Source organism: Emys orbicularis, chromosome 11 (genome assembly GCF_028017835.1).
Source record: "Emys orbicularis isolate rEmyOrb1 chromosome 11, rEmyOrb1.hap1, whole genome shotgun sequence".
NCBI classification, from domain to species: Eukaryota; Metazoa; Chordata; order Testudines; family Emydidae; genus Emys; species Emys orbicularis.
Genome location: NC_088693.1, coordinates 33,836,124 through 33,858,724, shown reverse-complemented (window position 1 = coordinate 33,858,724; position 22,601 = coordinate 33,836,124). Strand labels below are relative to the sequence as shown.

Here is a 22,601-nt window from a genome sequence, read left to right as displayed (position 1 = left end):
AGATATCCTCAATGTCATACTCCCAGAAGATAAACTAACTGTGAACTAATGTGATTAGCAGGATTTTTTCTAAATTGATGGTAGGCAGAAGTTTATAAACATTTCTCTCTCTCAAGCTTCTCAGGAATGGTATCAAATAATCCTTCCTAACAATCTGAACCGTTACAATTTGGGGGTGAGCTCACATAAACCCTTGTTGTTGGCAGACCCATACAGAGATGGTCTATGAGTTATTACCTGAATGTTATGATCATGGTTTTAAGCATGGATTTGAGCCATTATAAAAGTTAAAACTTGATTTTTAAAATGTATCGCCTTCTGGATCAGGAAGCAATGTAATTACTGCAAACCAAATGTCAGAAGCCATCCAGGAAGTATGTGGAGGTTCACCATCTCTTTTACATATAGATCAGCGGTTCTCAGACTGTGGGTTGGGGCCCTAAAGTGGGTCTCAACCCCATTTTAATGGGGTCGCCAGGGCTGGTGTTAGACTTGCTGGAGCTCGGAGCTGAAGCCTGAGCCCCACTGCCTGGGGCCGAAGCTGAAGTCCAAGCCCAACCACCTGGGGCCGACGCCCAAGGGCTTCAGCCCTGGGCAGCGGGGCTCAGGTTACAAACTCCCCTGCCCAGGGCTGAATATCTTGGGCTTTGGCTTGGCCATGGCCCCCCACTGAGGGGGGCAGGGCTCGTGTGGGCTCAGGCTTCAGTCCCCGCCTCGTGGGGTCATGTAGTAATTTTTGTTGTCAGAAGGGGTTCAAGTGCAGTGAAGTTTGAGAACCCCTGATATAGATGGTCTCTGTACAGACCTTTGAGAATGAAAAGATATTAATCAGTACCAGAATATTTACAAGTATCGGGTACAGTACAACCATTTGGTTTAGGTAGTGTGTTTGGAATATGTCCATTAAAGTAAAGTTCTTAACAAAGTTGACTTGTATTAAGGTGAAGTGATGGCATAGGGAGAATGAAGTGTTGTTCATTCATTTAAGAAAATCTCTGACTTCCAAGATATTGATGCACGAGGTGAAACAGTGATTTTTACTACGAGTGTCTTGTACTAGCTGTGATATTTCTACTAAACAGCTGTGCTTTTCAAAAATATGCCACTTAGTCCATTGACCAAGTGAATCAAAAGTATCAAGACTATACTAGATTTATTGGCTAATAAAATGAATCAGTTTTAGCTCAGCCTAGCTGAATATAAAAGTAGCTCACTATCAACAGCAAAGCTGCTCTTTCATCTCTGATGGATTTTTTTTTTTTTTTTTGTAATCAAAATGTGAATTTGCTTTCCTGAAGCAAGGTAACTGAAAAACTGGTGTTGCCTATTAAGGGCCCAATGAAAAGCCATTGACTTCAAGGGGCTCCGGTTCAAGCTCTAGCTAATCCAAATCTGTAACCTCAATAGCTGTGCATGTTGTAACTGTATTATGCTGACCCACAGTGAACCCTAAACAGCTGCCAAATAAAAATTAAGTGGTTATCCAGCAAATCCTTATTCTCACAGGGCCAGCCTGTGGCCCGGTTTGTGCAGCCATGCAAGATTTTAAGAAATCAGATAGCAAGCAGTTCAGGGAGGAGAGCAGCCTCCACAGTGCTGCTACATCCTTTGGGTAAACTGGTGGGAACGGGTGTCCTGGGGCAAGCAGTGGAGCATTGGCATGATGAGCATGCTGGGGGAAGTATGCTGTACTAGGTGCTTTCGTCTTGGAGCAAGAGGGAATGAAGGCTGTGACAGTCTGCCTTCTGTGTGTTCCCATGGCAGTACAATGGGGCAAAGCCAAGATTGCACCTACAAATAATTTCATTGAAATAAAAAAAAATAAAAAATCAATGATGCTATTTGCCTAAGATTGCTCATGTGTGTAAGTGGGACAGAACAGAGTACTAAACCATTAGACTCTGATATTGCAAAGATTTACACGAGCTTAAATTAAACTCAGTATATGCAAGGTTAAGCACATGCATAGCTTTTCACATGATTTGGGGCCTCAGTGAACTTCTCAGAATGTTGAAATCACTCTCAGTTCAGCCTCATCCATCATAATGCAACTGAGGTATTGACTGAAATTATTCTCTGTCAACAGACTGTTATGCAAAAATTAATTATCCTACACCACCTTCCTTCCAATTCCTGTAATCAGAAAACAATAATTCATACATCGTTTTTTCTTCTTCTGTTTATTGCATCATTATGTTCTAATTCAAGTGTCCTTCATATAATATTTCATGAATAACAGACTGCACAATAATTACACATTTATTTAGTCCAGGAATAAGTCTAGAAGAAATATGATGATGTCATTAAACTGTTCGCACTGATTTGTTACACCCACAATGGACTTTGATTCAGCTGCCAACTTTTTGGCATTACCATCACATAGCGGTAGCTTAATCAGCTGCTGTTACTCAATTATCACAATGTAGTGTTGTAATATAAGAGTAGCGGATTTGTTACAAACATACTATACTGTCCTTTTACAAATGTTGCACATGCAACACATTTTTCATGTAGGGGTTGACCATACTGTTGTGATCTCACGCTGAAACACATAAAATAGAGAGAGGTTTAATAAAACATTAATAACTAGTTTAGTACTTTGTGAGAAGACATTTTAATGTGCAGAGTATTCCTATCAGAACCTTTCATAAAGCTAAGAGAACTTGTTAAATGTTATGTATTATAGATGCATACAGAAAACTTTCTCCTGACATTTACTATGCTTTAATATTACATTCACAGACTTAATGGGTAGCCAAAATATTTGTTGCTAAGTTCTCTATTTGAAATTCTACAGTTACTATTTATAGTGTTCTTGATAATCTATTTTAAAGGGCACTAACCACAAGCATATAACATGACTCAATAGTGCATAGGACCTGGTAAATGCCAACTATAGAATGCTGGGTAATTGTAGAGTGAGGGGCAAACCCCACCTTTCTGCCTAGGGCAGCCGTGGAACTTGGTGCAGTTCTGCTGCACAAAAGGTGGTGCTAGATTTCACATGCTATATACCATTGGTGATATGTAGCATTCTAATATTTTGCTGCCTTATGGAGTTAGGAAAATAGATCAGGAACAATGTTCAAATGATTCTAGACATCACAATGATGATAATGGTTAAAGATGACATAACTTAACAAAACATATCAGACAGTTCATTTCCTCAGTATATTTTACATTATAATCATGTAGGAGGCTTTGAGAGGAAATGAAATCAACATTAAATTGAAATAGGTTGCTATCACTTAAACTTTTTTGCTTCTAATAAATGACAGTCTTTCTTTACCCACTTCAGGCTGACTTGTTCATGTTTGCCATTTTGGAGTATGCTTGCTAGTGATGAAAATCAGTTTCTAATGTCTGTGTCTTATTTTCACAGACAACAACGTTAATCGGTCTTCTGAAGACAGCTAGGCTGCTGCGTTTGGTGAGGGTTGCACGGAAATTGGACAGATATTCAGAATATGGTGCTGCAGTTCTGATGCTCCTTATGTGCATATTTGCACTAATTGCACACTGGCTTGCTTGCATTTGGTATGCCATTGGGAATGTAGAAAGGCCGTACTTGATTAAAAAAATCGGCTGGTTGGATTCTCTAGGAGAACAATTAGGAAAACCCTACAATGTGACTGATCAAAGCTCTGGACCATCCATCAAGGACAAATATGTTACCGCACTTTATTTTACCTTCAGCAGTCTGACAAGCGTAGGGTTTGGAAATGTATCTCCTAACACCAACTCAGAGAAAATCTTTTCCATTTGTGTCATGTTGATTGGCTGTAAGTATTTTTTATTTTATGTTATTTTATTTTTAACTCAGTATTTGAACAATGGATACAATAGAGTTTAAGTTTGTTAAATTATAAACATGGAGGGAGGAAGATAGATAAATGAAAAAAATGACTATACATAAATATATATTTATAGCATATCATGCTGAGTCTTGGAGTCTCAGGTATGGAATTGTCTCCGTGAAATATATATAGATATGGAAATACAAAGGCTCCAATTCTATAAGTTTCTGAAGAATGTGCCTGACTTTAAACACATTAGTAGAACCTTGACTTCTATAAGACCAGTGGTGCAGGAAGTCCCTTGCTGAATTGGAGCCAAAAGGAGAAGGTCTCGGAGTGTTAAAAAAACAAAATACAACCTTTTCTCAATAGAAAATGCTTATTTGAGCACTTTCTATGCTCAGGTGAGATTTCCAAATGTGCACAATACATTCATTAATATATGCAGCTCATATTCCTACTTGCATCTGTAACATTGCACAATCTGCATTAAAATGTCTGGTATTGGCCACTATCCATGTACTGTATTACGATCTGAAATTACTTTTTTCAGAATAAGCAGCTTCCATCTAGTTGAAAACAGTTGAGTCATGACAAAGAAAAAAGCTTTTTAAACACATAGCACATTGACAAATAAGCCCCAATATCACCAAGGCCCTCAAGTGTCAAAAGTTGAAAGATGTATAAAAAATTGAGAGGACGGATCATCTGGGTATTTGCTTTGCTCCTCTCCTGATTGTGGGTTCCAGTTCCATGTTTTGACAGGTGATAGCTGAAAAGTCAGAGATTCCATTGATCTGCCTGTGTTGTGTGGATGTTTGCCCTGTTGCATGGGAAGTGTTGTCAGGCACACACACCGGAACAGATCCAGCACTATTTGGACCTTGATCCTGCCAGCCCTTGCACCATGTGCAGCTGTGAGAGGGAAGAGAGCGTTTCTTTTGCTAGTGTGAGCAGATACCGTGGACAGGCACCAATGAGTCTGTACACTAGACAGAGTCCTCAGTACTGAGTAGAAATAAGTTTCAAGGCCCTTGGGCACCCACTTCCTGACTCTCAAGAGCAGATGATAAAAAAGGGCCCTGCTGTAGGTAGAGGATAGGTGAATCTGAGGAGTCTGAGGCTAAAGTACAATGTTCCACATATCAATGATATGACTCTTTGGCCTTACTGAAGTTTCAAAGCAGAGGTAACTTGGCATCCAACCAACATTTCTCTCATAGCTGCAGGATCAGGTTCCATATGTTCTCTGCCCTGCTCATCACTTTTTACATTGTGTTTATAAGTGCATTACTCATGCAGAATCAAGGCCTTTATTGGCAAACTTCAACAGCCTGTAAGAGCCTGGCACCACCAACAAATTCTCCCGGAAATTCTCTGGTTCCCTCTTTCTAGCAGTTGCCTTACTGAGACCACATCATTCATTGAGTTATGTTTGATCATGTAATAGTCTCATATTCTTTACTCCTTCCATTCTGAGCCACACTCACCTACAGGGAATGTGTTAGACAGTTTGTATCAAATACAAGAAGAGGAGGACAAACATACACCTGGTAGTCTCAGCACTTGGCGACAGAAAGCAGCAAGCAGTATAGAATTGGTCTCACTTTATTCCTCATGACCTTTACTACTGTAAATAGTTGTTGCAATGCACATGAGAACTGTTGAGTATGGCCAAATCCTCGTTTCCCTACTCAATTCTTTATCAGAAAAAAATCCATTTTGGCTTCAGAGGGAACTTTGTCTGAAGAGGCTAAGAACAATAGTATTTAGTCTGATGTGAACACATGAAAAATAGGGTACATGTTATGACACGGTACTCAATTAAAAACGCTCAGGGGAAAAAATTTCAAGTGAGGTCTCTTAGCTAAATGCTTTCATATCCCGCAGAAACAAAATGCTGCTGTTTTTTAAAATGGAACCGCCAAGGTTCGGTTCTCCCTTTAAAAAGTCTACAACTAAAGAACTGTAGGAACCATAATAGCATGGGTCTTTTACAAATATAATTATATTTGTATTTTCTGAAATATATGTAGATTTTAAAACAAATTGCTTATTTAAGTCCGACCTCTATCGGACCAAATAAAGCACTTTAGTTTTTGTGTTTCCCTGATAGGCAACAAGAATCATTTGAAGCCTAGATAGACTTCTGTAGGAGACGAGAGTGAAAAGATTGGACTATTTAATTTAGGAAAGGTGACACGATAAATATATACCAAAAAAGAACGATACCAAAAAGGCTTACTGGGTTACTCCTATTTACCTTTTTCATAATGTACAAACAATGGAATAGTCAATGAAGTTGAAAAGCATTATATTTAGAGCTGATAAAGGAAATACTTTTGTTTTTACTGAACATAAAATTAATCTGTGGAATTCATTTCTACCACATATTGTTTCAAGTCTATAGTTTAATGAGACTAGACATTTATATGGCAAATGAAGTTATGTTAAAAATTATAAAAACTATTCAGAAAGGATATAAGTGCTCCTGCATCAGGGCATAAGTCAAACACTAACTGATGGGGGTTAGGAAGAGACTTCCCCACTGGATAAGTTGTTCCATGATTGTCCAATACAAGTTTTCTTTCACCTTCCTCTGAAGTATTTGGTACTTTACTAGAAGTTCTGTTTGTAAGACACAGAATACTGGGCCAGATGGATCATTGGTCTGATTCATATGGCAGTTCCTATGTTCCTCTGACTTGCTTTTCTGATCCATTAACCCATCATAACAGGTTTCAGAGTAGCAGCCGTGTTAGTCTGTATCCGCAAAAAGAACAGGAGTACTTGTGGCACCTTAGAGACTAACAAATTTATTAGAGCATAAGCTTTCGTGGGCTACAGCCCACTTCTTCGGATGCATATGCCCACGAAAGCTTATGCTCTAATAAATTTGTTAGTCTCTAAGGTGCCACAAGTACTCCTGTTCTTTTAACCCATCATAGAGTCTCTCCTTCTGTTAACAACAACTGCTAAAGGAAAAATATGTAATGTTAAGGTATTCCTCACAAAAATTGAGACTTCATCGCAGCAGTAGCCAATGTCTTTAAAGATAGAACCACCTTTTTATGGAAAACTATTGTTTTAGTAGAGCTTAATTTTAAATCAGATTGAATTTGTTTAGGGATTGGTAATCAAGGTGCAGCTTTGAAATTCTCATTGAAGTTCTAGAGCTTTGATGTAACATTAAAGAAACTTACATCACAGTAGCTTTTCTCCCTTAGATGAAAGGAACAGTGTCTTCTTTGTCTTTCCAGGAAAAAAAAAATCAAAATGAATACTATAAACTGGTGGTGCTGTGTGTCTCATTTGAAAATTTTACAAAATCTATTGAGTTACCAAAAACAGAAATTTTAAGGAGTAGAAATCGAATGCACTAAAACCAGCCTTAGACTCTGATCCTGCAAAGGAGCCACAGAGTCCTATTTATGTCAGTGGTGTGCTACATAGGCATGTCTCCTTACAAGCAAATTGCTTTACAGGATAAGGAGCTGAATTTTCAGTGAGTTATTGGAGCTATTTAACCTAAAGAGACTTACATCTGATTCTGCTTTTTATTTATGTCAGGAGCATGTGTCCAGAATGGCTCCAAACATTTCTCATATTATAACAGATTTTAAAATACAAAATTGAGATTTGGCTGCAAACATCCAACAGTCCATCCAGTCTCCATTATTTCAACCTATGTTATTTAAAACTCTGCGTTATATGAAACTGGATCTTGTCCCCCTGTTAGCCAAATAGGGCCCGTTCTCCCCCCGGAGCTTACCTAATTACACCAAGGAGGCACGGAGAGACAAGAAGACGGGTACCAAGTTCTTTATTGATCGATCAGCTGAGCGGGTGCTCTCATCGGCTAATGCCAGAAGAGAGACACACCTTACATGGCCGAACAGGCCCTTTTTATAACCAGTAACAAACAACTTAGCCTTCATCCTTTTGCGTCATTACGCTGACCTATAGATAATAGGTTACACAGGATACATATATTATTTTGGGGAGGGGGATACAAGAGACATCTGTGGCGGATACATTTGTCATTTTGAAGGGAAAACAAGGTACATTTGTTGACCCTTTGCACTAAATACCTTGGGGATATATGGGGAAACAGCTACATATACTTGTGAGCCAAGTGAGCCAATTAAATTGGTTAACAAATAGCTGACATGATTAAATGCATGGTTAAATGCACGTCCTTGGTTCTATTTAGATCTTTAGGCCTTTTCTATCACCCCTATAACATTTAATTAGATTGAAAAAGAATCTGTTACTCAAACTAACCTCCCAATAGTCTTTAGATAATCAAGGTCACACTCTAGTTCAGTTTTAGGCCCCAATCCTGCAAAACCTTATGTATTTGCTTACTTTTACCCACTGCAAGCAGTCCTGTTGAAGTCTATAGGTTGGTAAAGTTAAGCCACAGGTGCATAATCTTCACAGGATCAGAACTAAAAATCTTCAAAACCAAACACTGCAATCGTGTTTAGCTAATATTTTTAAAACTTCTTTCAGTGAACGTTCCTTCTGTGAAGCTCACCATTAACATACTCAGACAATTAACAAGCTATGAATGTCTTTCTTACATCAGGCAATATCAAATCCAGTTTCTGTTTAGAAGACCAAAATGTCACTAAATCTGATCTGAGCTGTTTTCCATACTAGTCTCTGCAGTAATAACAGCTGTGTTTTGTGCAGAATGTAGTGATATTAGCTAACTGTTTGTTTCTATCTAATCCAGCATTAATGTATGCGAGTATTTTTGGAAATGTATCTGCAATAATCCAAAGACTGTATTCGGGAACTGCACGGTATCACATGCAGATGCTGCGAGTAAAAGAGTTTATACGCTTTCATCAAATCCCCAACCCTTTGCGGCAGCGGCTCGAGGAGTACTTCCAGCATGCGTGGACATACACCAATGGCATTGACATGAACATGGTATGTAATTCTACTTTTGGAAATTAATATCACAACGTCCTAGTGGTCTAGAATGAAACGATTCTGATAATTTCGGAGATGCTAGATTATGTTTCTTTCTCGCAGGTTTACTTTTTGCCCTAGAGACAGGCCCAGGTTCCCAATCCGTGTCATCACATGGTATTGAAACAAGATGTCACATAGCAGTGTCCTATTATACAGTGCAATGTAGCATAGACCCATAAGATATCACTTCCCCCCTTTTGGAGAAACTGTATCAAGTCAGTAGACTCAAATTCTTGGTATTCTCCACCACTTCTAATTTGGTTGTGCGTTAACCCTTCTCCAAATCCCAGTCTCACAGACTTTGGAACATAGCACACCATCAGTTTTTACATTGAGCAGCTCAGTGAAATCAAAGGGAGTTCTGCATAAATATTTACAGCATGCTATGGCCACCTGAAAGTTTGGAGCAGCCCAGATTCCATTGTTAACATGGAGTTCCATGATTAATGAGGGGGGCAGCCAGTGGTGTGGCACAGGTGGTGAGGAAGAGACAATGGCCAATATTTTTTTTTAATGGTTAATAATTGTGGTGAGTGCTTCAATTTTTGGGTGCCAGAGTTGGGATGTTTTAAAGGTACCTGATTTTCAGAGAATGGATACTCAGCACCAAAGTTGGGCATCCAAAAACTGAGGCATTCCAAATCACTAGTCACTTTGAAAATCTTGCCTATAGTACTAATCATTGAACTCCTAGTGTTGATACATGCAGCACAGGTTGGGAACCACTGCTGGGTGCTATGGACTAAAAAAAAGAAGTGGGGAGAAAGAATCTTAAGAACACTTGCTCCAAATGCAGCTTTTTTCAGGATTTATTTTAAACATTCAGCTTGATCCAGACACCTCAGTTTCACACCAGTGTAACTCAGTTAGAATATACAGCATTACACTTGCATAAAATCAGTACAGAATGAGGCCCTTTTTCAGCATTTCATGACACAGCACTAGTACAATGTAGCATGTACTTTGGAGGTGGGGAAAGTGGATTAGTTGGCATCCCAAAAGAGAAGAATTCTAATCAGAAAATAGCCTGAATAACAACTGAGTTCCCACCCACCAATCTCCATGTCTTTGCTGAAAGCCATCACAGTATTAACCATTCAGCAATTCACAGAGTTCTTACTATTTTAGAAAGAAATGCCAGGATACTTTTTACCCATGACACAGTGTTATAGACACTGATGGAATATTGTAAATAAGTCTTATATCAAGCTACAGACTATGGCATGCTAAAAGGAAATAACATCATTAGCAGAAGTAGGCATCCACTTGCTTTGCTTCTTTTCCAAAAGACAGAAATCTCCTTTCTGATAAGTTGAACCACTCAAGTTCAAGCCATCAATGGTATAATACAAGCTCAGATAACTTCCTAAGCTATTCTAAGACTGATGGATCTGAGACCTTGCCTAGCTTTCTAAATGGTTGGAAGGAAAAGAAACTCCACAAGTTTCAGTACAATGTAAATAGAAATTAAACCCTTACTAATGTTGCCTTAAATATAAAATCTTCCAAAGGGGTGGTTGTTTCTCTGTGAATAAGTTGGAAGAGTGCACACCTTATGTCAGTAGATAAGGGCAGTGATTTGATAAAAGGCATTTAGGGCTCAATCACTGATAGCTTGACTTCTTGGTTACTGTGACATAAAAGCAGATTTTATGGGCAACAACCTATAATCAATCTATAAACAATTCCCCATTGCCCACACGCACACAGTCAGACACACTTGTGCAGGCATTGCTGCACCTCAAGGGAGAATTCCTACCTCAGAACAGGCGGTGTTTGCACAAGCCTCTCTTGGAGGTTACACTAGTGGAAAGGCAGCGTCAGAGCTTGATCCTATATGTTACTGAATGGCCCTAACTCTCATTGAAGTCAGTGGGGTTTGAGATGCTCGGCACTGTGCTGGATCAAGCCCTTGAGTTGGAGTAGGTCTGATTCTAGTCCAGCACAGTATTTCTGAAGGTATTAAATAACAGGAGTGCACCTTAAAAGGAACTCCCCTTCACAACTCCTGGATGTGACTGCTATGGAGACACCTGTATGAAACAGTACCCACAAATTGGATGTTGTCTGGTTAAACTTTGCATAATGCAGAAATTGGTATGTTGGGAGTTGTCTTAGATTTGTCATTTATGTGAAATACAAATTAAATGGATTAAACATCCCCACCTACATCAATATGATTGTGAGGCAGTATGAAGGTTTTGTTTTAAATAAAATATGAAACAATAACAATCCAGATTAGTGGCTTGTTTTGTTATATTTTATTTCTTACTCTCTCATGCTAGTCTATCTCTCAAGTCTATGACAATCATTTAATTTACTTTTAATGTGTGTTTGTTTGAATATATTACACATCAATTCAAGGTTGATATGCCAGTTGTCTGATTTATGTTGTACTTATGAAAGATTTATCTCTTTCCTGTCTGCTTCATTCCTAAATACATGGAATAACACCATCCACTGGTAAGAGCAGGAGGTATTTGTATCAAATTTAATTCCAGTGTAAAGTGTGGAGAATATCCATGTTATCTGTTGGGTTTAGAGCTTGTTTAATGTTTTCTATTTTTAGTTGTAACCTTTTTGCATGATGAACTGGTAGATAACAAAGAGAAACGCACCTAAATTGAATCAGGGGCAAAACAGATAAAACTGCTTGATGTTGCCACATTTATTAGACAGTTTTATCCCACAACTCTAATCAAACTTCTCTGTCGAAAAAAGGTCATGTGTATATGATATTCATTAGATAGTTGCTCTGTAGAAATGTCACACTCTGATAAACTTGCCATGCTGATCATTCTGCATTTTCCTTTTTATGTGAATGCTTTTAGTTCAAACCCCATATGCATGTTAGCAGCAAGTACTGACGAAGCTTTCCAGGCTCTAAACCATGTCCATATGCAATGGACTGGCATGTGGTTTTGAGAGTTTGAACTTGCATGAAATCTCTATATTTACATCCAAAGGGACCAATTCTGTCCTCAGGCGTGTGTGACTCCTGCCAACTTCAACCGGAGTTCTGTGTGAATATCTAAGGGCAGAATTTGATCCTGACTCTCTCCCTCCTCCCCCATCTCATCACTGAAATCTGAGTAAAAATAAAGTCTAAAATAATTTTTCTTCTTTGAAACCTGAAATTTATGAATAATTTACATCATATACATAACTAATAATATGAATTTTGTTTCAAAAAATGCTTTTACGTGTCAGGACTAATAATTTAAGAATTCAGGGAAAACAAACTAACTTTTCACTTAAGAAATAATACTGTACTTAGATAAATAAACTTCCTTTCTTTAAGTATCAGAGGGGTAGCCGTGTTAGTCTGAATCTGTAAAAAGCAACAGAGGGTCCTGTGGCACCTTTAAGACTAACAGAAGTATTGGGAGCATAAGCTTTCGTGGGTAAAAACCTCACTTCTTCTTGCATCTGAAGAAGTGAGGTTCTTACCCACGAAAGCTTATGCTCCCAATACTTCTGTTAGTCTTAAAGGTGCCACAGGACCCTCTGTTGCTTTTTCCTTTCTTTAAAAAATCCTGCAGTTTTTTTAACTGAAAATAAGGAGATAATATTTCATGTTCGTCTTAGATGACTAAACATAAAAGTAACCTTAAAGCTCTGGTGGTGAAATATGATAAGAAAATGATTAATTTGTTCCTCTCTGCTTCACTTCTACATCTCTTTGATTTTGATGCATTGCATAATGTATTTTGATAAAACAGTTGTACTGATAATATAATTTTGCATGGATTGGATAAACAGTATTTAGGATTTACTTTAATCTGGATCAAATTCTTGAGTCTACAGAATAAGCATAATTTAAATCATGCTGTCATTTTATTCACTGGCAAAGTTAGTTACAAAAGATGATTTATAATGAAAGCTCCTGCCAGTCCCTGAGATTTAAAAGGATTGTTTCGTTATGTTCTAGAATTTTTCAAACTATCCTGTTCTGGTTTTTCTTGTATTCTTTTCTCCTTATGTTTTCCACTTCCTTCCAATATTATCAGTCCAGCACCCACTGATAACAGCATGACTGTACTACCCCTTATAGAAAGAAGCAGTACTTAATATCTGAAGATCCTTTTTTCAATTATGCATGTGTTTCTTCTAACCCCCACTTTCCCATGGATTTTTCTGTGCATCACGATAGGTGTATTGGTTTATTTTGCCTAAAAGAAAGTCCAAAATAAGTGGGCCATGCTCTGGGAAGGGTTTGCCCAAACATGTATTTTAATTAACATTTCAAATATAGACTGAAGGAAGTTTTACTTTTTATTTTTGGATTTAGTACTATAAAAGGGGATAACAGGTCATCATTTCTTCCAATATACATTTTTAGGCTCTTCTCCTGCAAGCACTATGAATATGCTTAATTTTGACGCATGTGACTAGTCTCATTGGCTGCAATGGTGCTAGTTGTGTGTATGAAGAAAAGCACCTGCATAACTATATGCAGGATAAGGGCCATAAATGGTACTGTACCAAAAAGGCAGCTTTCACCAGCTGGTAGTGCACAGAAGTTTCTCAGTTTTATATTCTGTGGTACAACTGTTTCAACACAGTCTACATTTGCTTATGCTCCTCATACAATCACTTCTGAAGCCCAAAGTGATGCTTCCATCATGTGCTATCTATGTACATCCCAGAAAGATAAGAGAATAATTCACATTTCACAAGCCAAAGTGAGGTTACTTAACTCCATCCTGACCAGAGCCATTAACTACATTGATTTCCCTATCACATCTGAACTGTACCCAGATTGCAAGAGTTTGGATCATTAACCTGTAAATCAATTGGCTGAGATTAGAACTGAGTGGGAATTTTCCAACAGAAAGGTTTTTTTTCTGAAAATGTCAATTTGTTGAAACTGAAACTTTTTGCAGGAACATGCCAGCTGTAATGAAAACTTTTGATGCAGAATGGGAAATTTTCTGAAAATTTTCAAAATAAAATAAAATTGCAGGACAGTTTCCTACTCAGTTTTACTTGAGACAGCCAAAAAGTACTTCAAATATGAATAGATTGGGAATTGGGACGTTGTTTTTTCCTTGTCTATTGTAATAATGGCTAATGAACAAAAAAACTACAGCTAATCGAGAGATCCAACAGAAGAGACTTATGAGACTTGAGTATATGAATAAACTAATCTTGTATCAATAGTTCATTGCATTGTTTTGTGGGCTGTCTCACAAACAGGATAATTACTAATCTTTCTACCATTGATTGCCTTCATTCCATAATGAAGACAGGATATGACTCACCACTGAACTGACCATGAAGTAAAAAAAAAAAAAAGAGAGAGATGGTCAGCCACATTCTACAACAGTTGACGTTTCCAAGAGGTTTTCAGGAGTGAACATTTCAGTGATCCATTATGGAGGTCACAGAGACATGAGGAGGTCTTGTGGTTAAGGCACTGGACTGGAACTCAGGAGATATAGCTTGGGCAAGTCATTAACATCTCCTTGTCTTATCTGCCACTGGGACAAGGATAAAATCATACTTCCCTACCTCGCAAGAGTGGTGTAAGTCAAAAATAATTGTCTGAAAGATTTCACAGTGATGAAGTCCCTATACATACTTAGATAGACAGTGATAATCAGAACAAAATCTGCATTCAAAAGAGCAGGTCACAGCCTGAAGCCTGGCCTTTCACTCTGCCCATCTTAGAAAAGAGACCACCTACGTTGTCCCTGGAAACCTCATGGACCTTGCCAGCTTCCTAATTTTTATAGTAGTAAAAATTATTCTCTCCTTGAATTAGGGGGTCAGTGACCTAATAAAACATTCAGACCACTTGCTGTCCACAACACTTAAGCTCCCAAACACTGCCTACCACCATCCAGTTCGCCACAGCTCACAGATAAACTCACAAAGTTAATAAGGAAGCTGGCATTTGGATGGAGAATTCCAGCAAAAGTATTTCACACAAACTTGTGCATACATGCTGATTGAAGCCAAAAGATTCTACTTCTCCATGATGATAGCAATCAGCAAATCTCATCCCAAGGGGAATCACATGAAAACCCAGATTGCCTCCTCTGACTGCTATCTGTTTTAAGGAACTCTTTCATGTTGTGCCAAAATCATGTGAATCCATGACAATTTTTTAGGCACAGAGAAGAAGAATCTCATATTTCCACCCATCGCGATAGAAATGTGCCTAATCCTATACATAGAGGCACTAGATGCACTGAAAGGATTTTGTGCCTCCACCTCTGACCTTGCCCTTTGTCCTTTTTAACTGGTCAAAGCCATGTGAAATGCTATGTGAAATTCCCACTGCTCACAGAAACCATTAACTCCTCCTAGAGATGGAACTTGGCCTTGTGTCCTAGTATCCTGAAACATGCTCTAAATGGCATGTTCTTAAGAAAACTAAAACTCAGATACCACTGACATAGCTTAACTATTGTAGAGTCTAGAACCTCTTCTCCCTGGCAAGGTTATTATGTAAGTGAATGCAAAGAGATTTTAGTAGTGCCTGGCCTTCAGTGATAGCCTAGATCCCTCCAGTCAGGCTTTAGGCTGGTTCCTGTCAGACAGCCAAAACTGATGGAAGCTCTCCTTATGATGAGCAGTGGCAAAACAATGGTGCTGAAACTTCTAGAATTGTCAGCAATTCTGGATACTATCAATCACAAGATATTATTGCTTGACCCTGTCTGTTATAATGAGAATAAATGGGATGCTTTTAAACTATCTATTCTTTTTTCTTCTCAAAGATCCTAAGAGTTAGCTGTTTCTCTCCTCCCTGTGACCTTTACCCATGCTCTCCCAGAGGATGCAACAGTTAGGGACCTGATACAGAACCCATAAAATAGAATCTTTTGATTGACTTCATTGTGTTTTGGATCAGGCCTATAATGAGATGACAAGGGGTACATTGCCAGTAATTTCACATAGCTCTGTCACCTTTTTATTCATCTTAGAAAGTGCAGTCTCCCTGATATCCTACCACATAAAGTAAATTGGAGTAAAGAACAGCTGGCTCTAACTGAACCCAGGAAAGACCAAAGAAATGATAGTTAGAAGAAAGAATCTCTAGCTATATCTGAGGGTTTAGATGTTTCTTTAGTTGCTTTACCAAAACTTTCTCATTTCTTTCCATAAAAACTGGAGATTTCAGACCGAATATTAACTGGTGAGATTGCTAGCCATAAATCACCCATCTGTCACCCTGTCCTTCTAAAAGGAGGAATTAAAATCTTCTCCAATTCTAGACAAATTGTCTCCTCACTGGACTTCTCAAAAGAAGGGATACATATAAGTCCAACTCATAGGTTGGAGCCTGAAGCTCCCTAAGTGTCTACAGAATGTAAGTCTTGAAACATTGTTACATGCCTCAAAGACTTATCTCCTATAGTCATATCGATAGGTTTAAAAATTGCCTTTTTCACCGTAGATGGAAGAAAATATGGTGGAAAAATATAAAATATCTTTCTCCATTCTGCACATCACTCTGATCTATAATAAACTGGCTAAAAACCCAGCCAAGTAAATTGTATTAACTTTAAAAGTTCTTAGAAGTTAGGTTGACATAGGCTGGAATAGCTATAACATAGCTAACTCCCAGAGGAGGCGCAGCTATGTTGATATAGGAATGTTTCACTTGATGTAACTGCCATTGCTCAGGGAAGGGTATTCCAACACCAACAGAAAAAAAATTTCCATTGGTGCAGACTGCATCTACATACTAAAGGATTATGTCAGAATAGCTATGATGTTGTAGCTTTGCATAGTGTAGACATATGCTAAGGCATGTACCTGAGTATTAGATGGGTTAGTTAAGGAAAAGCATGTGGAGATTCCCTCAGCAAATCTCCAAGGGCTTAATTCTGCATCTATTGAAGTCAATGGAAAAAATCCCATTGACTTAAATGGTGAAGGATTAAGCCCATAATGCATAAATGTTCTCTTACGTGCCTACGCTTATCCCTGCCTCTTCAATTATTAGTATACCTGCCTGCATTCATAAACAGGTCTGACTCTCGCTTTAGGGGAGGGATGCCAAGCAAAAATGAGTTTGGGGTGAGCCGTCGTCCAAACATAGTTAGTGCGATCTCTTCCGCAGAAAGTCTACTCTGATTGTCAAGTACATGCCACTTTATATTTGATCATGTCCGTATCAAAAGAGACAACTTGAACCATTGGAAGAAAGACAGACACAGAGTACAAGGAGCACCACTGACTGCCACCAGGACCAGTGTATTGCAACATGTACTGCTTGTGGAATCAAAATATATGTTAAAAAAAGGGATACTGCATCCCTGAGGATTTCCATCCAAAGTCAAGCCTATGCCTGACAGAACAAAAAACTGAATTTCCAAGGAGTGTGAAAACAGTACCGCTGAATACGAAACACAAATCATGTACCACGCTTGCCCCAATGAACATGCAATATGTAAAAGTAATGTAGCTTGAAATGGTCGGCAAAAATACATGGAACATGACACTCTGGGCCAAGTAGAGCGAAGATAAAAACAAAGAAACAAAACACATTGCATCACATGATCACATGAGCCAGAACATATTAATAAAAGGCCTGTTAGCATGGTGCAAAAACAGCTCTAAGGCTAGCCCATGCATGTTTCTTCATGATTGCTCATTTATAGAGGATTTATTGTGCAATAATCCTGTCCAACCTGGAAAGGAGACTCAGTTAAGGGATGCAAAAGACCTGTGAAATAGTGGTTACCTTGAAATACTCATCATTAACTACACAGGAGTCTTTGACTTTACTGATGTATTTGTGGGTTTTTCATGAGTATAATCCCACCAATAAAGCAATGGAAATAACTGCTGTAGCAGTATCCTGAGTTGCACCTATTGGAGTACTTCCCTAGTATCTTGTAAGGGATAGAAGTTGATGGCATATCAAAAAACTGTTCAGAAGTTCAACAGAAAATGCAAAACCCACATGGCTCATCATATACATTATTATTGACTCAGACAGTAAACACAGGCCACTTTTCCTAATTATGAATTGTATCTATCAGTAGCCAATATAAAAATAAGATGGTTGCCTGAGGTTAAACCTCATAGATATTGCTCATTCTACTCTCATAAATCCCTGTGCACCAAGATACATGTGAGGTTGGCATCCAATAGAACATTCTTGGAAAAGCTTTCAATACCAGTCATCTCAGGGTATGTCTTCACTGCCATTAGACTCATGCCAGCTGGTGCGGGCTAACGGGCTGTTTCATTGTGGTATAGGTGTTCGGGCTTGGGCTGGAGCCCAAGCTTTGGGACACAGCCCGAATGTCTACCCTGCAATTAAACAGCCTCTTAGCCCAAGCCCTGTGAGCCCGAGTCAGCTGGCATGGGCCAGCCACGGATGTCTCACTGGAGTGTAGACATACCCACAGTAAGTTATGTGGCAAGAATTCCTCACCACCTCCAAAGAACTAATCTTCTAGCCAATTTGAATAATCGCAATACCTTCCTTTCTAGGTTGCTCCTGATCATGACACACAGCTTGGCATAGAGAATCCTCCCCTGTGTATGAGCTTAACTTTTCTCACTGAGGATGCCAAATAAGATCAGTCAAACATTATGTACCATACAGTGGGTTACAAAGATGAGGAATGAGTTTGTGCCCCATCACTGCCAAAGAACAGAGCTAAAACCCGTAGTAAAGAAGTACAATAGCATTGTGCGGAGAGCAGAGTCTCCTGAATTACACTCAAGTACCATGGTGGGGAAGCCCCTACCCCAGGGGCGGGCAAATTTTTTGGCCTGAAGGCTGCATCAGGTTTCCAAAATTGTATGGATGGCTGGTTAGGGGAGGCTGTGCCTCCCCAAACAGCCAGGCGTGGCCCGGCCAACACCCCCTATCCAACCCCCCCCTCCTTCCTGACTGCCCCCCGGGACCCTTGCCCTCATGTTCCCCACCCTCTGACCACCCCGACCCCTATCCACACCCCTGCCCCCTTACCACCACCCCGAACTCCCCTGCCCTCTATCCAACCCCCGCTGCTTCCTGCCCCCTTACCACGCTGCCTGGAGCACTGGTGGCTGGCGGCACTACAGCCGTGCCGCCCAGAGCACCAGGACAGGCAGCCGCACCGCCCGCTTCGAGCGAGCCACGCCACCACGCAACACAGAGCACCAGGTCAGGCCGTGGCTCTGCAGCTGCGCTGCCCCAGGAGCTCGCAGCCCCACCGCCCAGAGCATTGCGCCAGCGGCGCAGTGAGCTGAGGCTGCGGGGCAGGAGGAACAGCCAGGGAGGGGCCAGGGGCTAACCTCCCGGGCCAGGAGCTCAAAGGCCGGGCAGGAGGGTCCCGCGGGCCGTAGTTTGCCCACCTCTGCCCTAGAGGTTCAGCTGCAAAAAACATGAAAATCTGTGTTTTTGCTGAACAGAGCCCAGTGGGAAGAGATTACTGAGGTGTCAGAGTGTGGAGGTAGAAACATGAAGGGGAAGAATGGAGAAACTAAAACACACACATTTAAAAATCTTCTCCTGATAGACCCCCCGCAACACTATTATCTCAAAATCTGTCACCTAGAATGATGCTGTTTTGAGAGCAGTTCCTATCTCTGTTGTACTCAGTGTTGTCAACTTTCATGATTTCATCACAAGTCTCACAATTGTTAGCGTTTTTCTTAAAGCTCCAGCTTGTGGAGTCAAATAGCTACAAGAGAATCTCAGCTTTTATTTTTTAAAAGAGTAAGTTTTTAGTCCTCCTGGTCACAGAGAAACTTGTAAATGTGACCAGAGTGTATTTAATGGCCTAGAAACTAGATGATAGATCAAAAGAACCCCCACTCTATTTAAAAAAAAAACATAATTTTTAAAGACCTGACTCCTGATTATTGAAAACTTTGGGTTGGCAATTCTGGGTACTCTATAAATATTAAGGCCTGGTTTCCCAATTCACCAATCTAACAGGAGTTGTAACTCCATTAATCTGAATACAGTTATTCTGGATTTACAGTGCTGTGAGATCAGAATCACTCTTCATTTTTTTTTTAACATCTTGGTAAAATTGCTGAACCAAATATTTTCATAAAGACCAGCATGGATTAGAAAAGAATAAGTAAATTTTATGGCAGATTGTGTTTTAAATTATTCTGTCAATTTGCTAATATTTAAAATAGGATCAAGTATAATATAGGTGGTGAGGCAATTCTGCTCTTAGTAGTACTGTATATACCAATGTTCTAACAAATTTTAACTCTTCTGAAGTCAAGAATTTAGGCTGTGATTTTTCAAAACTGCCTTAATGGAGTTAAGCACCCAATTCCCATCACAATTAAATGGATTTTGGGTGCCCATTTTCCTTAGGGACCGTTGAAAATCATAGCTTCAAATCATAAATGCTTTTAATACCTGATTTATGGTATTTTAGGGTATAATCTGTCTGGGGCAGGGCCTATCTCCTCATACATGTTTGTACAGTGCCTAGTACATTTTGGGTGCTATTGAAATATGAATACAGCAACTAACAAATATTAAGCAATGGTTTATAATATCTTCATAGTCAGAACAAATTAATGACCTTTATACTTGTTTCTCTAAATAAACCAAAAATGTGCAGAAATATTAACTAAACCAACAAACATGCTCTGCATAGCTTTTGTTTAATAGTAAAGTACAATTCTTTGTTAACTAATACAAATAAAAACAGAAGTGAATCTGATTCATGTTAAGGCTGTGCTTTTGTGTGTCTAACAACATAAAAACATTTCACTTTTAGCACATCTGAACTGAAAATATGTTGGTATTTCATGTCATTTAAAACTGGGGCTCTTCTAAATTACATTAAAATGGGAGCATAACAAAAAGAGAGAGGAAAGAAATAATTAAACACTTCAAAATATTAAGTTCTTTTCTTCAATCACATGAACAGAAACCAAAATAATTTAAAAGAAAATATTTCCAACTTTTCATCCCCCAGACGGTTGATTTAATATGTTTAGATATCAGTTTTTCTGTATTATTCAGAACATGGTAAATTTTGTAAATGATAGCAACTTGTTAATATGTTTGGATATAACCATATTAAAATAAATAGAATCAATTGTACTTTAAGCAGTATCTGGTTATATGTAGTTAGACATTGGTAACAGAGTGCTAAAATAGGAGCTTTTCCTTTTTATTTTTTTGTTTTCCTTTGCTTCTTGTTGAATTCTGGCTTCTTTGAAGATGTATGACTGGTGTGATAGTGTCCAAAGGCCATAAATTGTTAAACTATTTGTATAAATGTGTGTTATAACATTGTGTTTTCTGTTATTTCACAGTAGAAGCTGTATTGATTTCTGTTAGCAATCATAGAAATATTTCAAAAGCAATTAAAGGTACTAATGTTTCATTTGTAAATCATAGCTTGGCTTTGGTGGACAAATAGCCTCATGTCAGAAATGTACACATCCCTCTTCTCTGTTAACAAGGCAAGAGATAGCGGTTAAGAACCTATTTATGGACTGCACAGAGCTTTATTGTGCTGAAATAAGAAAATATACAGTGAGGACTGAATACTGTTATGACAGGAATTATTTTAAATTGCATTCTCTACAGAAATATCCATTGATATTACTTATGTGCGTGTGTACACACTGTAAAAGAAAAAGTAGTAGATCAATAGACTGTGTTAATAGCAGGAAGGCAAATCCTGTTCACATTACTCATATGATTAGTCCCATTGTGGCGAATTCAGATATGTATATGCAACTCCCCCTGAAATCAAAGAAAACTGTGCAATAAAAAAGAATTTGGCCCATTAACTTCAATGGGATTCTCTGCATAAGTGAAAAATAAGCAGGATGTGGCCCAAGAAGTGGACAGTGCATAGTAACTTATGTGTGAGTCCTGTTTCTGAATACAATGAGTTTACTCAATGGGTGGGCATTGTTTCCATTGAAATGAATGGTAAAACTTCCATTACCTTCAGACGAAACAAAGGTTAAGGCTGAACAATTTAGCAAATCTCGTGCCCATAATGACCAAGTTGTAAGCAGAATCCTAGTCTTCATTCTATGAACAAAATTAACATTGTATCTTTGGGGAATCCTGAGGTTCTAGTTCAGGTAAACTCCAGTGAACCTGAATAACAAATAAGCAAGTACCTGCAGTTTATGGGCCAGATCCTCAGCTTGTGTAAATCTGGCTTGAATGGAGTACACAGATTTGCTATGGAGGATCTGGGCTATACATTTCTAAATTAAATATATTTAACAATACTTATCAATTTAAATTTTCACAGTTATGCAAAATTATAGGTTTTAATCTTTTTTCCCTATTTTTATCTATTTAAATTTTCAGTTGTGGGAAATAATGGGGGTCAGACAATAATTGTTGTAGACCCTGAGAGTCAAAAAGTTAAAGCCTTGTAATCATTAAAACACAAATAGCCAACATCACAGGTCAAGATATACAAAGTAAGTGTACTTAAACCAAACTCTAAGTTCTCAAGCAGCATTTTTCTTACTTCACCTACTTGTAAATTTTGATTATTATCAATGGAAATATTTTTGTCAGAGTGTGTATGGTGAAATCGACATTTAGTGACCTTTACCTATAAAAATCTAATCCTTCCAAGCTTAGTTATATCTTATCGTTATCCTGTTGCAATATATTCATACATGTTCTGATTACATTTCCTGTAATGCAAGAAATAAAAAAAATCGTGCGTGGGCACTAGATAGGGTGACCAGACAGCAAATGTGAAAAATCGGGACGGGGGTGGCGGTAATAGGAGCCTATATAAGAAAAAGACTCAAAACTCGGGACTGTCCCTATAAAATCGAGACATCTGGTCACCCTAGCACTACACTTTCAAGAGAGCCTGCTAGTATTCAAATTAAATGATA

The 22,601-nt window shown here is 38.7% G+C and overlaps 1 protein-coding gene across 1 annotated transcript in view; it reads left to right on the top strand.

Annotated features, from left to right (window-relative positions):
* KCNH7 (potassium voltage-gated channel subfamily H member 7) overlaps positions 1 to 22,601 on the top strand; it is a 338,032-nt gene that overhangs the window by 276,989 nt on the left and 38,442 nt on the right. The window contains exons 8-9 of the mRNA XM_065413350.1: positions 3,383 to 3,782; positions 8,539 to 8,738. Coding sequence (XP_065269422.1) covers positions 3,383 to 3,782; positions 8,539 to 8,738 — 600 coding nt within the window. The remainder of the gene's footprint in view (positions 1 to 3,382; positions 3,783 to 8,538; positions 8,739 to 22,601) is intronic.